This window comes from Podarcis muralis, chromosome 10 (assembly GCF_964188315.1).
Source record: "Podarcis muralis chromosome 10, rPodMur119.hap1.1, whole genome shotgun sequence".
NCBI classification, from domain to species: domain Eukaryota; kingdom Metazoa; phylum Chordata; class Lepidosauria; order Squamata; family Lacertidae; genus Podarcis; species Podarcis muralis.
In genome coordinates, this window is record NC_135664.1 from 56,832,165 (window position 1) to 56,847,166 (window position 15,002).

At 42.0% G+C, this 15,002-nt stretch overlaps 1 protein-coding gene across 4 annotated transcripts in view; it reads right to left on the reverse strand.

The window, feature by feature from the left end:
- Positions 1 to 15,002, reverse strand: part of DNM1L (dynamin 1 like) — a 34,283-nt gene that overhangs the window by 5,145 nt on the left and 14,136 nt on the right. Inside the window, exons 3-16 of one of the 4 annotated variants that reach the window (XM_028746203.2) lie at positions 12,989 to 13,027; positions 10,750 to 10,796; positions 10,265 to 10,336; positions 9,495 to 9,581; positions 8,849 to 9,011; positions 7,899 to 8,019; positions 6,810 to 6,941; positions 5,024 to 5,230; positions 4,716 to 4,836; positions 4,361 to 4,516; positions 3,637 to 3,726; positions 2,638 to 2,730; positions 1,876 to 1,932; positions 1,541 to 1,618 (exon numbers count right to left, since the gene is read on the reverse strand). In XM_028746203.2, coding sequence (XP_028602036.2) covers positions 1,541 to 1,618; positions 1,876 to 1,932; positions 2,638 to 2,730; positions 3,637 to 3,726; positions 4,361 to 4,516; positions 4,716 to 4,836; positions 5,024 to 5,230; positions 6,810 to 6,941; positions 7,899 to 8,019; positions 8,849 to 9,011; positions 9,495 to 9,581; positions 10,265 to 10,336; positions 10,750 to 10,796; positions 12,989 to 13,027 — 1,463 coding nt within the window. The remainder of the gene's footprint in view (positions 1 to 1,540; positions 1,619 to 1,875; positions 1,933 to 2,637; positions 2,731 to 3,636; positions 3,727 to 4,360; positions 4,517 to 4,715; positions 4,837 to 5,023; positions 5,231 to 6,809; positions 6,942 to 7,898; positions 8,020 to 8,848; positions 9,012 to 9,494; positions 9,582 to 10,264; positions 10,337 to 10,749; positions 10,797 to 12,988; positions 13,028 to 15,002) is intronic. The other 3 variants (XM_028746204.2, XM_028746206.2, XM_028746207.2) reach the window with 3 other exon arrangements.

A 15,002-nucleotide genomic window follows, 5' to 3' on the forward strand; every position in this document is an offset into this window, starting at 1 on the left:
TAAAAACAGTGACAAACTACCTGTTTCATCACTCAGGTTGACATGCAAACATACCTAGGTATTCAGCAAGAGAACTACAGGCAAACTTTATTAAGTACATGAGAAAGATGATAGGCTGTAGCAACCGATTATAATCAAGACTGAGTTTACATCAGAGCACACAAGGATGAGAGGAAGCATCAAACAAAGAGATGGGCGGATGTTTTAAAAAATGGTCATTTGGTGTTTTGATATGGCCAATAATTCAAGAGGCTTGGTTTGAATTATTATTCCTGGATCATAAACCATGAAGCGCAGAAAGAGTGTTGAGGCTTTCAGCTTTCCTTGAGTGCCAGCTTCACTGTATTAAGCCACACAGTTACATTTAGCTATGGGAAAAATTGTCTGATCTGGACCAATGTTTCTGTCAGAGGCAAGAGAAACTTACGCTATCATGTTCTTCGACTGGGGGAAGCCTACTAGATTATGTGAACTCTTAACCTTTGGCCCTCCAAATGTTGTTGGACTATAGCTCCCACCATCTCCAACATCTGAAGAGCCGCAGGTTCCCCAGCCCAACTAAGAAAATCTCTCATCCTCATTAAGTGGGCTTTTTCCACTGAGCAGAACAAATGGCAAAACTCAGAGCATCCCAGTTTTGTTCTAAGCCCTCTTCAGTCATTCATGTGAACACGTGAAGGTTAAAATGGTGTTTATGGGATGGGAATGTATCCAAAGGCCTATCCCCAATCTCCTGCACATGCAGAGCCCTCTTAGACCTTTGATACATGTATGGTCTTCACTGGGCTTAATACCCAAAATATGAATGTTAAATGGTTTGGTTTGGAATATGGGTTATTTCTGCACAGCAGATCTCCTACTTTATCAATCCCCTACTTGCAGAATTTCAGCTGGACACACTCAGGGTGAAGGAGCTGTGGCAGGCAGGCTGGTAAATGTGCAATCTTGTATCCTGAAACCTAACAGACTTTTAAAATTATCACGTTTTCAAGCTTCATACAAAAGACTGGCAGCTCAAATATTTAAGGTTAAAGTGGGTGTTGCAAGAGATTTGGGAATAGGTATCTTAGGGCACAACTTTTGTTTGTAACAGATGCAACTTACAGCTGCAAAAACAGCTTTACCCAGAACAGTGCTATTCAAATTTGCATCTCCAGATGTTGCAGGGCTACCAACTCCCTTCATCCCTGACCCCTGGCTCTGATGGATGGGACTGTGGTCCAACAACCTCTGGTGTTCCAACACTGAAGAACAATGGCCTAAGAACACACACCCAACAGCCTCCTGAAGCTGCCCACAACAGGGACAGAGCAGTAGTGGAAAGAAAGCTCCAAGGCTCCTCAAGACATAACTTGAAACCTTCTACCTTAACGTAATTAAATTAACTAGCCAACTTTGTCAGCTGGCAAAGCTGTGATCTGGGACAGGCAAAATCAAGACAAAAATACTTATGTTTATGAGAATCATGTCCAACCACTACCAGAGTGCACCACAAAATGATTTCAGCATGCAGTGCTTAGAGGAAGAAACAAAGACAGACCTTGCCATCAACCTCGGCAGAACCAGCAGTAGAGGTCTCCTGGGTGGATGGTGCCAAAACACCAGGAGGCTTAGTGGACTAAAGAAGCAAGAAGGGCAGAAAATGACATCAGCATCGCTTGTCTGATTATTTTAACTGAGCCTCCTTGATCCCTCTTGGTGGCTGAAATTTCAGAAGACTGCATGCACTTGAAATTTTGGAACAGATCTCCCAACAACTCCAGATTCCCATGAATAAATGGAGCTCTTTGTTAATTACTGTGGTAACATTACAACTGACTTGATCTTAAGCACCACTTCCAAATTCCATGAAGTATATCAAGCCAAACAACTCACCTTGTCTCGTGACCCAGCAGAAGGCATCTCTCTGGCTAACCTGTTCCGCCTTTGCTCCTTTGAAAGAAAAAGCATAAAAACATCAAAAGTCAATATGCTCACACCACATAAAAAGGAAAGCTGGGGGCGTCCTGGAAAGACACAGCTATTCGGAATTCTTAGCAAAGTGGTTGGGCGGGTTCTCCCCTCATTTACACTCACATAATGACACTGGCGGGCACTGGAGAGAATATATACGAAGAAAAGGCTACCGGGTAAAGTTCCATAGGAATAACTCCTATCAGCAAACTTCCAAATGAGACACAAGCAATGTAAAACCAAGGTAGAAGAAAAAAGGGGAGGGGGAATTCTCTTGCCACACAAGGACAAAGCACCAGCTGACTTTTCATTCAGAATACCAGGATGGACAGCATCTGCACACATCCATCCTGACTGCAGATATAAGAAAGCCCTTATGTTCAAAGCCAGATGACCACTGATTGCTAAATGTTGCATTCACAGACCCACCTTATAAGCCTTTTATAATTATATTGCTGTCCTCTGAGAGACACTGCCATGCTATATGGGTCTATGGCCCAAGCCAGGCAAGAGCTACCTGGAGTCTGACCAATGTTTGATACCACCTTTAGAATCTTTATTCATACAAAGCAGTTGATGGGAAAATCTGGTAATTCCCACAAGATCAGAGATTGCAAAATAGAACTATCTCTGCACACGATGACAGACCCATTTGTAATTAATGGAGAGACTTTCTTCCCTTACCTCTATGTTGTTGTTTATTAGTCCACAGGCATCTGCAAAATCTGGATGCTTAGTGTTGATATAGGCCAACTCAATGGCTACCAAATTGTGAACCTATGAGAAAGAATATAATTAAAAGTTTAGAATTTTGACCATTGAAGTGACAAATAACTTGATCTCAGTAGCAAAAACATCCATAAAAATGCAGTTCAGTCACACAGCACTAACATAGGATGACCACAAAAAGACAGATCCTAAGATCTGCCAAGGGCAAATCACTGTACAGCAGCCTTTGCCAACCTGTTGGCCTATCATGTCATGCTGGCAAGGGTTGATGAGAGTTACAGACACAAACCTCTGGAAGGTAGCAGGTTGGTGATGGCTGTTACACCATTGCATTTAACTCTGTGTCTCCTGAAGTTACTGGCTTAATGTATCACGTCAGCTATGGCTAGTCTTTTTCTGGCCCTCTAGAGGTCACATGTCAAACTGGGTGTAGCCAAACTTTAAAAGTGAGTGTGGCCATTTCTCCTACAATGGAAATCATCTTTGCAGGAGATCACAAAAACCTTTTGGCAGGAGACCCACAGAGCGGTCAGGTTAAACAAAAAAACCCCGAACACTGTTTTTAAATGGATACATTTTGAGGGACCACAAAAAACCTTTTGGCGTCACAGTTTCACAGCAGAATACCTCTGAGAGCAGCCAGTAAAAAAAATGTTTTTGCAACTTCTTGGGACACAGACAAATCTCCCTTTTGTCCCCAAGGGACCAATAGAAGCAGGAAAAAAACAAATTAAGACCAGAGGGGAGCTTACAACTGCAAGGAAATAATGGCATCCCTAGCTGGGAGCATCTTGGCACTGAGGAGTATTCAGCTGCAAATCTATTATGGTAAACCCCAAAATTATTCTTTACGCATCAGTCTAACTAGGCCCACAGTGGAATACAGAATTTTCACCAATATTCTCCATTAAAAGGAACATGCCACTGCACACAGCAAGCTCCACAATAGATTACCATTTCATTTGTAACTGGTAGCCTTCGACGCAAAAGACTAGTCACAACCTCAACGATGGCATCGTGGAGCTTCGGAAAACGCAACAATTCCTGAATACAAATGAAACAACGAAAGAGTTTGACTTCTGAAAAGCAACAAACTATCTAACTGAATTAATCATAGATCACACAAACCAAGTTCACATGATCACAGTTCAAGGAAACCTTCATTAGATGAGACTGCATGGCAGGGCAAGTGAGAGGTGTGGCTTGTGCTGCATAGAGAAGCCTGGGGGACCACATTCACTTGCCCACCCCAATATAATACAACAATGTGTATGCATACACACAACCCTATGTGAGTCCACATTAGTACTCTGGCAGTTTTCAGTTTAAAGTTGTCAACTCCATCTTCCAAGCAGAAAAGAGTTCTCTCAAAAGGCATTGTCCAAATAATGCATCCTAGTGGAACACCCTCCCGTCAGATGCCAAACAGATAAACAACTATGGCTTTTAGAAGATGTCTGAAGGCAGCCCTGTATAAGGAAGTTTTTAATGTTTTATGTTGATTTTGTATTTTGCTGCAAGCTGCCCAAAGCAGCTGGGGCAACCCAGTCAAGTCGGCTGCATGTAAGTGATAAAATTATTTATATGCCACCCATATAAATCATCATCATATGTTTCTTCTGGGATATTTTCACACCCTGTGAGACACACACTTTTGCAAATTAGCTCCTTTTTTTACCTGTGTACTGTAATTGCTACAATGCTGGATAATCCTCTGCATTTCCTCGTGAACAAGCTCCACACAACGCAAGCTGGGCTCTTCCAATCGTTTGATTTGCCTCTTTACTAGGAGCTCAAATGAAACTTCAGGCACAAACAGGGCCGGACGGGGACCCTAGCCAAGCCAAAAGGAAGCAGATTCATTTTTATTCTGTTGTAATAATTTAGATTCCCCAGGGTGCTGTGCCCTTTCCCAAGGCAGCACTAAGCTGTATGCTCTACAAGCACTGAAACTCCACCCAGTGCATAGAGAGTGCAGGTCAGCAAAGTGATACTGCATCTTATACAGGAAGTTAAAGAAGGATAATACCTACAGTAGCATTTCTAATGGCTGTCAATATGTCGATGGTGTTAAGGCCACCTAGTGGATCAACAGATTCTAAGGTACGCCCAAAGGTTTCATGGAAAATGTAGCAAATCCTAGCTCCACCGCACCTGGAGAATGAAAAAACAGTCACTGAGACAACAGGGAGGAAAATAGGGAAGCCAAATAATATTGCCTATATTTGAGCTCATAGGATTCATAAAAATTTAGCAAATTTCATGTTAAAGTTTAATTGCAATGTTCCTAAACAATCTGCCATCCATGTCAACTTCACGCCAAAATAGAAGTTGTGCTTACAGTTCTGAAGTCTCGATGTACTTTGCTGTCCCTTCAATGGTGTTGCAATATTCGGTGGCAAATTTGGTAATCAGCTGCAGTAATGTGGCACTCTTGTCATCTACAGGCTCCCCGTAGCCGTTCAGCAGAGACTGATACTGAGCAGCTAGAACATTGATTCTGGTTTTCAGTTCTGGCAAGCAATCCCTGATGTGATGCATAAGCAACCTAAAAACAAAATTTGAAAATGCAACACTTTAAGGAAAACAGCTCAAAACATACAATCCACTCAAGTTTTTCAGGAGCACATTTCAGTTATTAAGCAACCATCATTTTCTTTTAAGCAAGTGGGACATTCTCCCAGCAGTAGCTTACAATGGGTTTAAATGCCTAATATTTCACCAGTCTAAAAGTCATCATGATTCTATGCTACTGCCATTCAACAGGAAACTATACAAAACTAACATACAGATTTTTTTTTTGGGGGGGGGGGTCAAACCTTACAGAGTAGGAGGCAAGGGTGATAGCTCAGTGGCAGAGAATCTGCCTTGCATGCAGAAGGTCTCTTTCAATCCCCAGCATCTCTAGGTAGAACTGGGAATGTAGCCAGTCTGAATGAAACACTGGAGAAACACTGCCAATCAGTGTAGACAATACTGAGCTAATTGGACCAATGACTCATTATAAATCAAAGTTTCCATTTTTAAATAATTATTTATTTCAGTTAGGGCCAAACTCAACTTGATTTCAGAGACCTGGGATGATGATCTTCTGCATGTGTTTGTTTTCAGCTCATCTGGCTCACTGAGCATAGGGAAAGCAGCAGTTTGTGAGAAGGTATTTAACCAGCTCCCTCTTTCCAAATTTAAATCAGCTCCCCCAAGAATATGAGCTGTCTGTGGATGTCAGGTTGAAGTGAGGTGTGGTTTAGGGCAAAAGGAACCAGCACTACCAACAACCTCAGGAGATTTTAACTGCTGGTCCCTTTCTCTCTCTCTTATTCTTCAAGACATAAGCGGTAATTAATAAAGCATGTCTACGCAGACATAACTTCATCTTCTAATCCTATCCACAATCTTTCGCAGACTAAAAAAACTATCAGTTAAAGATCTTCTTCAGACAACAACCACAAATGATGTTGTTCAAAGACAATAAGGGAGGCAAAATTTATCTTACAGGTGTACCACTGCTGTAAAGTTAGCAGTGGCAATTACCTGAAAATATAGTACTTTGTACACCACATACTTCCAGTACGATGTAGAGCACAATTCAAATTTCAGTACTGTAAGCAAAAAGTTGTATGTAACTAAGTTATTGCAAAAGTGAAACAATTCCCATGAGCTCAATGGAACTCCCCACCCCCCACCCCCCTGAAATCTGCTCTGGAGGTTCTCCCAACACTCTGGAGCAGATCTGGTGGGGGGTGTGGGTGGCATGGGATGGAGAGTTCCTTTTTGTTTGCAGAAGCCATTGCACTCATGCAATGACTTGGTTGGATTCAACCCAATACTTCCCTATCAATGAAAACAGTCACTCATCCATTCTACATTTGGCACTGGCCGTGCACACCAAAATCATCCAATCCCTCCCAAATAACTGCCAGCTTTCCATTCATGGCCTCCACCTGCAAGACTCAAAACTGCAAAAGAACTGAAAATATCAGGATGTTATCAGTCACTCGTCCCTTAAATACCGGCTTCACCAGCCAAGTGCAAAAAAGCTGTACACAACCGGGATGGGCCAGAACAAGTCAAAACAATTCTAACTGGAGAAAAATCTAAACTAGGATCAAAGCAGCTCCTTGTACCTATTGAGTGTCCTAGCAAGGTACTTTGTTCCATTCCGGTTGGCTAGAGAGGGGTACTTCTTCTGGAGAAAACCATACTCATCACGAATTGAATCAGCAACACTCTTCTTATTGTTAATATCTAACTGACTCCTAAAAATGAGACAGAAAATTAATCATGTTTCATTTAATTTAGATACCATTTCATTTTCTTTTCCTGCTGCCAAAATCTGGTTGACATGTTCTTCTGGCTGAGAAGGAACAGTGACATTATGCCATGATGCTATCTTAAATCAGTTGGCATCAGATTTATTTATTTTATTTCTCTTAACAAAATTTATAAACTGGTCACTTGCAAAAAACCCAAACATCTAAGTAATTTACACAAAAATAAAACAATGAAATTATCAACAAATGACAAAGTTAAAAAGAACTTTAAAAACCAAAGTGTAATTGAAACTAATTGTTAAAAAACAAGATCAAAGCCCATGTCAGCTGCTACATGTCTAGATAGGAATGCCTGAACAAAACAGTTGTCGAAAAGAGTACAGCAAAGGCATCTGTGCACGATTTCAATAGGCAGGCAGTTCCAAAGTGTGGGTGATTGTCACCCTAGAAGATACATTTCTTACAGTTGGCGCTTGTACCGCAGAAGCGGTCAAATGGGCAACGTGGAGTAGGGTAACCCCTCAAATAAACTGGTCCAAAGCTGTTAAGCACTTTATATACTAATAGTAACACCTCAAACTTGGCCCAGCAGCAATAAGATTGACTGGACAGTGAGCTACGACCAATACACTAAGCATGTTACTGCTACTAATGCAAAAGTTGCATGGATACTGAGGTGGTGCAGCGCCCCAACACTAGGCTTTTCCCAGTTTTACCCCCTGCAACTACCAGCGTAGGAGGCCACAATTCTCCTAGGCCTTCCCATCATACTAGTCTTAGAAATATGCCATTTACACTTAACTAATTGTGATCCAACAATGATTTGAGGACCAAAGAGCCCTATAATTGCAACGGCCTCAACCCTCTCCCCACAGGGCACAAAAACACAGGAACGCAAAGCACTGCTTTGTAACGGAAGGACCACATTCTGATGCTACTCACCTATTCACCACGCCAATGATGCCGAGTTTCACAGGGATCACTCTTCCCATAAGTACGTCCATAGCGTCAGTGCCAGCATCCATGAGATCCAGCTTTGTGATCACAGCAAGGGTGCGCCGCCCTAACAGAGCGGCAGGAAAACTGTCATTTTACATTAAGCTGGTCATGGGTTAACTTTGTCAAGCCTAGGAAACAGCTACCCAAAGTAAAAACAAAAGGAAATGTGGAAAGGCGCCAGTGAGCACGGCTATGCAGGAGAAGAGAAATTCACCATTACTCATTTACTCATTCTCAGATTAATTGCGAGTTTGTACTATGACTATGGCTGGCTTGCTGTTTCTGCCAGAGGAGCTCATGGCTGCAAACACATCCATGACAAAGGCTAGCAAGGAACCCAGCTTCAGATGAGCCAAACTTTGGCTTAGCTCAGCATGGGGCAGCAGCAAAAAGAACCAGAAAGGGCCAAGGTGCCTGAAAGGTCTTCTCTGGGAGCCCATGGTTGGTCTATGTATGTAGAGTTGTATCTATTTTTAGTCTTACTCAGGGTAGACCCACTGAAATTAATGGACCTGACTTCACTTTGAAAGCCTGAAAGCACTTCAACCAGGAAACTCTTTGAAGGCATCTTGCCATTTCAACTGCACAAATTACAATTGCAAACTAACCCTTCTTCAAATCACATTTGTAAGAGCAGGCAGTAGATACAGTAGATACAGTAGGCTAACAGTTACAGGGATGGTGGAACTGTGGTCCTCCAGATATTGAATTCCAGCTCCCATCCCAGCCAGCATGGCCAACAGTCAGGGATGATGGGAGTTGGAGCCAAACAATATCTGGAAGGCCAAAGGTTCCCCATCCCTGAGTTACATCATCAACGGTGTTGTACAAGTGTGTTTCCTAGAAAGAGAAAAAGCAGACATGCTGAAACCTGGTTTTTCCCCTCCACTTACCATCTGGATCCACTTCCCGTGCTATTTTGAGGGCCTCAGAAGTGGCCATGTCCGTGTTGGCAGCAGTGACTGCCAGAATAATTGAATTTGGGTTACTAATGAATCTAAGGATTAGTTCTCGGATCTGAAGTTCAATATCCTTTGGTTGATCACCTACAGGCACCTGTGTGAGAAGGAGAAGAAGAAGAAAGTGGACCCACCTTCTTTTAACCACATCTATTAAGTGTGATGCATATGCAGGCAGGTCTCCTAATGCACAACATCTAAAGGCCACTCCTAGGAGGAGGAGGAGAAGCCAGGAAGGAAACCCCAAAACATGAGAATTATATGGAGAGAAAGGTAGCTGACTGACTCTCCTAATTCCAGAAAGGCCTTGTGATGCTGTAGTTAAGATGAGGCAGCCAAGGGACAACAAAGGAGGAAGGCAAAGGGACCTGAGAGAGCCCATTGCAGAGTGTTGTGGTGGAGTTTGCTGGGCATAGTGTGGGGAAAGAAGGGAGATAACTGGGGATCTTGGCGAGAAACATTTTAAAATGTTTGCTACAAGGTATTAATTGATCTCTCATATACATTTCACACTTGGCAAAAAAAACCCCCAACCCAACAACATAGAACTCTACAGCAACAACAAGAAAAACCTTCTTACCTTTGTCATTCCTGGCAAATCTACAAGAGTCAGATTGACAACATTAGGGGAAAAAACCTTTAGATGAATTGGTTCAGGGCTGATCCCCTAGAAAGCCATGGAAAAAGGAACAAAGAATAATTTCTCCAGAACATGCTTAATCGTAACCTTCAGAAAACAAGACATCACTGAACCTAAATTAGCCTTTGAATCTAGGTTGCTTTTGTAATTTGGGCACCTGTCTTTATAATCTAGCATCTTGCTTAGTTCAGGTGTCCAAGTCTGAAATTTTGCTTGGTCTACATGCTTCAGCTATTTGTCCCTAAATGTGCATGACAAATGTGCCTGATTTTTGTACGGAAGACAACATTCATGGGCCGCTAACATCTGGCCCTCCAGATGTTGCTGAACTACGGCTCCCACTGGGTCAGGGATGATGGGTATTGTAGATCAGCAACATCTGGAGGGCCTCAAGTTAGCTCCTCTTGGTTCACAGAACAAGCCAATGCTCTTAGGACAATAATGCAAAGCCACCAAGGAAGATTGACAGGAGCTGTATCCTTGGAGATTATGAGCAACGTCAGTAGTAGATTCTGCCTCTTTGGCAACATAGAACTTAGATAAAAGTGACTTGGCTTAAGAAAGCAATAGCATGGCTGTTTCTCAATTGCAGGCTCCAGATCCTGTGTCAAAATAATTCCAATCTGAAGAATGTACATCATTGTTTTCCAACTGTGGTTTCTGTGTTGAAATTACTTCTTTTAAAAGATGAGCCAACCATAGTCACTCACCTTATTATTTCCTGAAATCCTTTCGGTTTCGCTTTCTATTTCTTGCCTAATTTCATCGAAGTCTGAATAGAGCTGAAGTTTTAAAAAGGAAAGGGAAAAAAACCCTCAACATCAGGACCCAACATCCTCAGGCAACTGCCAGGGTCCTAGCACCCTAACAGGACCCACCACTGATGTCTGCCCCGAACTCCCTTTATTTATTTATTTCTCCTGACTGGTGCTTTGAGCAATACCAGGAGGCCACATCAAGCTGCCATTTTTATTTCTGTGACACAGCACCACTCTGGGACATTGTAGGAAATTAAAACTGCACCCTTCAGCCATGCAATACTGTTGCTATCCGCCACTAATGCCAGCTAAACCCACCAACAGAAGAGGGGGCCCACCACAGTGCATTTTCCTCAGCACATCCCCCCCTGCCACATATGTAAGCACACACCAAAATCCCTATGTGCTTTTGTGGCTTTACAATCAAGAAAATGTACCTTGTTTTTGGTGTGCAGAAACTTTCCCCATTCTTCAGTATCAACCCCTGGAAAGAGACAGTCATGGCATGAGAGAAGAAGTGGAGCAACACAACCAACTTTTTCAGCTTCAAGTACATTTTCTCCATTGAGTTTGTCTATGCTCAACCTTTGTGATGGAAAACAAAAACAAAACTCCCAAGCATTTAAGGAGCATTAGTCAAATGGACCTAGCGTAGGGTTGCCATATTTCAAAAAGGAAAAACCAGGACACCCCGAAAGTTGTGGAGCTTCTTTTAAGAAACCCAAAAAAATGTTGAGGTTTTTGTTTGTTTGTTTTACAAAAATGTCAAAAAACCCCACATTTTCCGACTGACAAAGCGCCACCTTTCAGAAATCCCCCCCGGACATCAATTCCGCCTTTGAAATCTTGGTAATATCTTGGGAAATCCAGACATATGGCAGCCCTAATCTAGTGTCAATTCGCCAGAAATCAAATGCCTCAATATTTACTAAGGTCTTCATTTCTGTTTGTAATTCTTATACTAATAAGATAAAAACTGGAGCCTAACAATTACTCCTTATCATACATTACTATCACTTTGTTGACCAGAGTCCCACACGTGGCGATAAGAGTGATTGAACAAGTGTGTATGTGGCGTACAAAGTACAACATGCCATTATCTGCAATGGCCCCAATCTTATCAGACTCCTATTAGAATAAATGGTTTTAAATGGGGCTTTAGCCATGACTAACTGTAGCTTAAGTGGGGCCACTTAGTCATACAACACGTTTGGTGGTGGAGTGGAGGGGACGGACACTAATTTGTTGTCCGGTATGCTCTGTTCATATCACATACACCAAAACATCCTAAATTTTTGGCAATTTCCTTCAACATGTGCAAAATGAAGCTTTCGTATAAGCTTTCCGGGGGAGAAAAGGTGAAATGAAAAGAGACAAACGTTCAAAAAAGAAAACTCTCAAAACAAAAACTAGATATCTAAGAAGGTCCAGTTCATAAACCAGAGGACTTCACACCTTTCAAATCAACTAGTATGCCTAATTTTGCCCATTATACTGACTTACCCTTGGCTTTCTGATACTTCACTTCCTAGAATCTTAAGGTAGCAGGTCTCACCATTGCTTGTTTGAGGAAATCTCTTTCAGGAAAGAAAGCGCATTGCACATGTGTCCTCTAGAGACACATTCTAGTTGTGGCTACCAGCAACACACATTGTATTATATGCTCAGGTCAATCTGATTTAAGGGTAAGAACACTGGCAAGATAGGTCTCCAACTCTGGAAATGCAACTTTTAAGTTATTTAACCTTAGAGAGACAGCCAGGTTTTGGTCATGGCCTGCAGTTGGTTCCAAGGCCAAGGACCTGTTTCAGGATCACTGTCGAGTGAAAGGCACCGTTGCAGGTGGGAAGGACTCTCTACTATGCATCACAAGGTGATGAACCCCTTTACCTGCAGGCTACAGCAACATGCATCTCTGTACCAGCAGGGAAGAGAACTGGAAGGGAGGAACACAGAAGTACAAGGGCAGGGCACACAATTCCTTCTCTCCTACCATTCTCCTCCCTACCTCTGCCCCCAGTGATTGTGATGTAGAGCCCTTGCTACTACAGCCAGTGGGAAAGCAGGACAGGAGAGCCACCAGACCTCTAATTCCTTACTAAAAACAAGTAGGAAAGCCCTTCTGGGTCCTTTTGATGAGAGGTCCATTGCATCAAACAATTATGGCCCTCCAGTGGTTGTTGGACTCTAAATCTCAGAATATTTGCCCACTGGCGAAGACTGGCAGGAGTCAACATCTGGTGGGCTACAGGCTGCATTTATGCCACCATGTAGTCTTTCACGTCCTGTTATTATTTAAGCACTTATTGAAATTCAACTCTCTTTGTTTTGCTATTCCCAACAGACTTCTTGCTACCACAGATTTAAAAGTACAATCTGGTAACAACAACAAAACAGAGATGGTTATTATGACAAAGCACTTTATCACAATTTTCTTTTTTAAAAAATAGGTCAAGATTTCTACATTGCATTCTAGTTTGACACAGAGGCAGAAAGAAGGAAACGGCAAACTAAGCCAGCGGGCCCAGCAAAACAACAGCTATTCAGCACAGCAGCCAGAGTGTAAATGTGCAAATAAAGAGCAGCAGGCAGCAATAAAAGTGGCATGGTATGCACGTGGCTTGAATACAAAAGCATGCAGATTCTGTGTAGGAGGAAAAGAAGTGAATAGGAAACCTTTCGAAAGGTGCCTTGCATGTTTCCAAGTTGCAGGGTCTGCAGTTGAAAAGAAACAGCATCAAAAGTTTGGTTATTTTTCCCTCCCTCTGGACCCGCTGTGATAGGACATTATCAGTCTTGCAGGAATCACAACATACATTAAGACATATGTGCCACATGAGAAACGCATGCATGCCTAATGCAGAGTTAGAATGTAACATTCTGAAAACCAGTCTTAATATAGCAGCAGATATATTTCAAGATAACTGAGATAATTGCTGCTGTCAGTAACTCCCTCTAATTAGCTTAAATACTACAAAGTGAAGAACCACCATTTGGCAAATAGATTTTACCTAAGCTAGAAGGGGAAAATGAGCAAGGATGAGTAGTTTAGAAAGGTACCATCACTTACAGGAAATGAAAAACCATCACAGTGGCTCAGTTTGGGCAAGGCTTTAACATGTGTAGAAGCTAGTTACTAGTTGTGGGTGTATTGCCTCCAAACCCAGACACTCACATACTGGATATCATATACACTATTCAATATTCAGTGCAATGAAGGTCATCATACATAGGCCTGAACCACAGAGGTGTTTGCATAAAATCTTGAAACTGCCAGCACAGTTCAGGACTAGCTGCAATGGACTTTTTCTTTTCTTTCCCCCCCCCCCTTTTTTTGCAAGTAGGTCCTGCACAACTTTATACCCAACTAGCATAAGGAGAGGAGCAGGTGCCATCTGGTGGGTGAGCAGATGCTATCCTGCTTCCCATTGCACCCTGTTTTGTACACTGATCCAAACCAGGTTCTTGAGCCAAAGTGTTCTTAAGGATGCACAACCCACAACTGTAGCAAACCAAACTGCCTATTTGTTTCTTTATTGTGAAACCCAAGTTTGTCTCTCTCTCTCTTTTTTTTTTTTTTTTTTTTTTTCAACATCAAATTTCTCTCGGCCACCTACGTTTCTGGACAAAAAACAACAAAACTAACATAACAAACCACCACAAAATCTGCAAAAGTATAGCAACGTTTGTTATTGCAGTCCACAATTGTGAACTGTGGCCACCATTCATACATTGTACTAACAAAGAACTGCCTTGGATTTATAAATGTGGCTTATGAATAGGAAAAGATTGTCCAGTATCACTTTATTTATCTCAGTCTTTGTTCTAAAAAGTTTGGTAACTTTACCTTTCAGAAACTATATTGTTTATATAACATAACAATTTCTACACTCCGCATTCAGCCTGAACTCTTTAAATTCAGTGAAAGGGTACCTTGACACTACTTCGTTTAATGTCATGTTCCAAATTTAATGCTCCTCTCTCATCTTCGAACTATTTCCCTAAGAATGACATTTTTGTTTTGAGCCCAAAAGGAGTGACAAGACTATCAATTTCTTGTGGAGCTACTCGTTCTTCCTTCCTCCTTAACACACCCAGCCAGAAAAAATAAAATTATCTATGAGAAGAAATTATTAGGTGAAAGGCCACTTTAAAAACTTATGAGGCTAGACATTTCACATCCAGACTCTTTCACAGCAGGATTAGCAGGAGGGAAAAGAAAAGAAAAAACTTTGTTAAGTCTCTTTATTATGCTGTTTTAGACCCAAACAAAGCCAAAATTCACAAACATTACAGACAGTCCAGAGTTGCAGGGGCATGAATTAATTACACCAAGCTGATGGGGGGTGGTGTGAGAGAGAGAATGGCTTTTTACCACTTTCTCCCCAAACTTACACATTTCACATCGACAATAAAAGACCCCCTAAGAATCAGGGAGTTATGGTCTGCCTGCATTTACAGCAACACAAGATCAGCGATCACTACCGTACTTCATAATTTTCATCTCTGTACAGTGGTACCTCTGGTTAAGTACTTAATTTGTTCCGGAGGTCCGTTCTTAACCTGAAACTGTTCTTAACCTGAAGCACCACTTTAGCTAATGGGGCCTCCCGCTGCTGCCGCCGAGCAATTTCTGTTCTCATCCTGAAGCAAAGTTCTTGCCTCTTTCCTGGGAAAATCTTATCTGTAA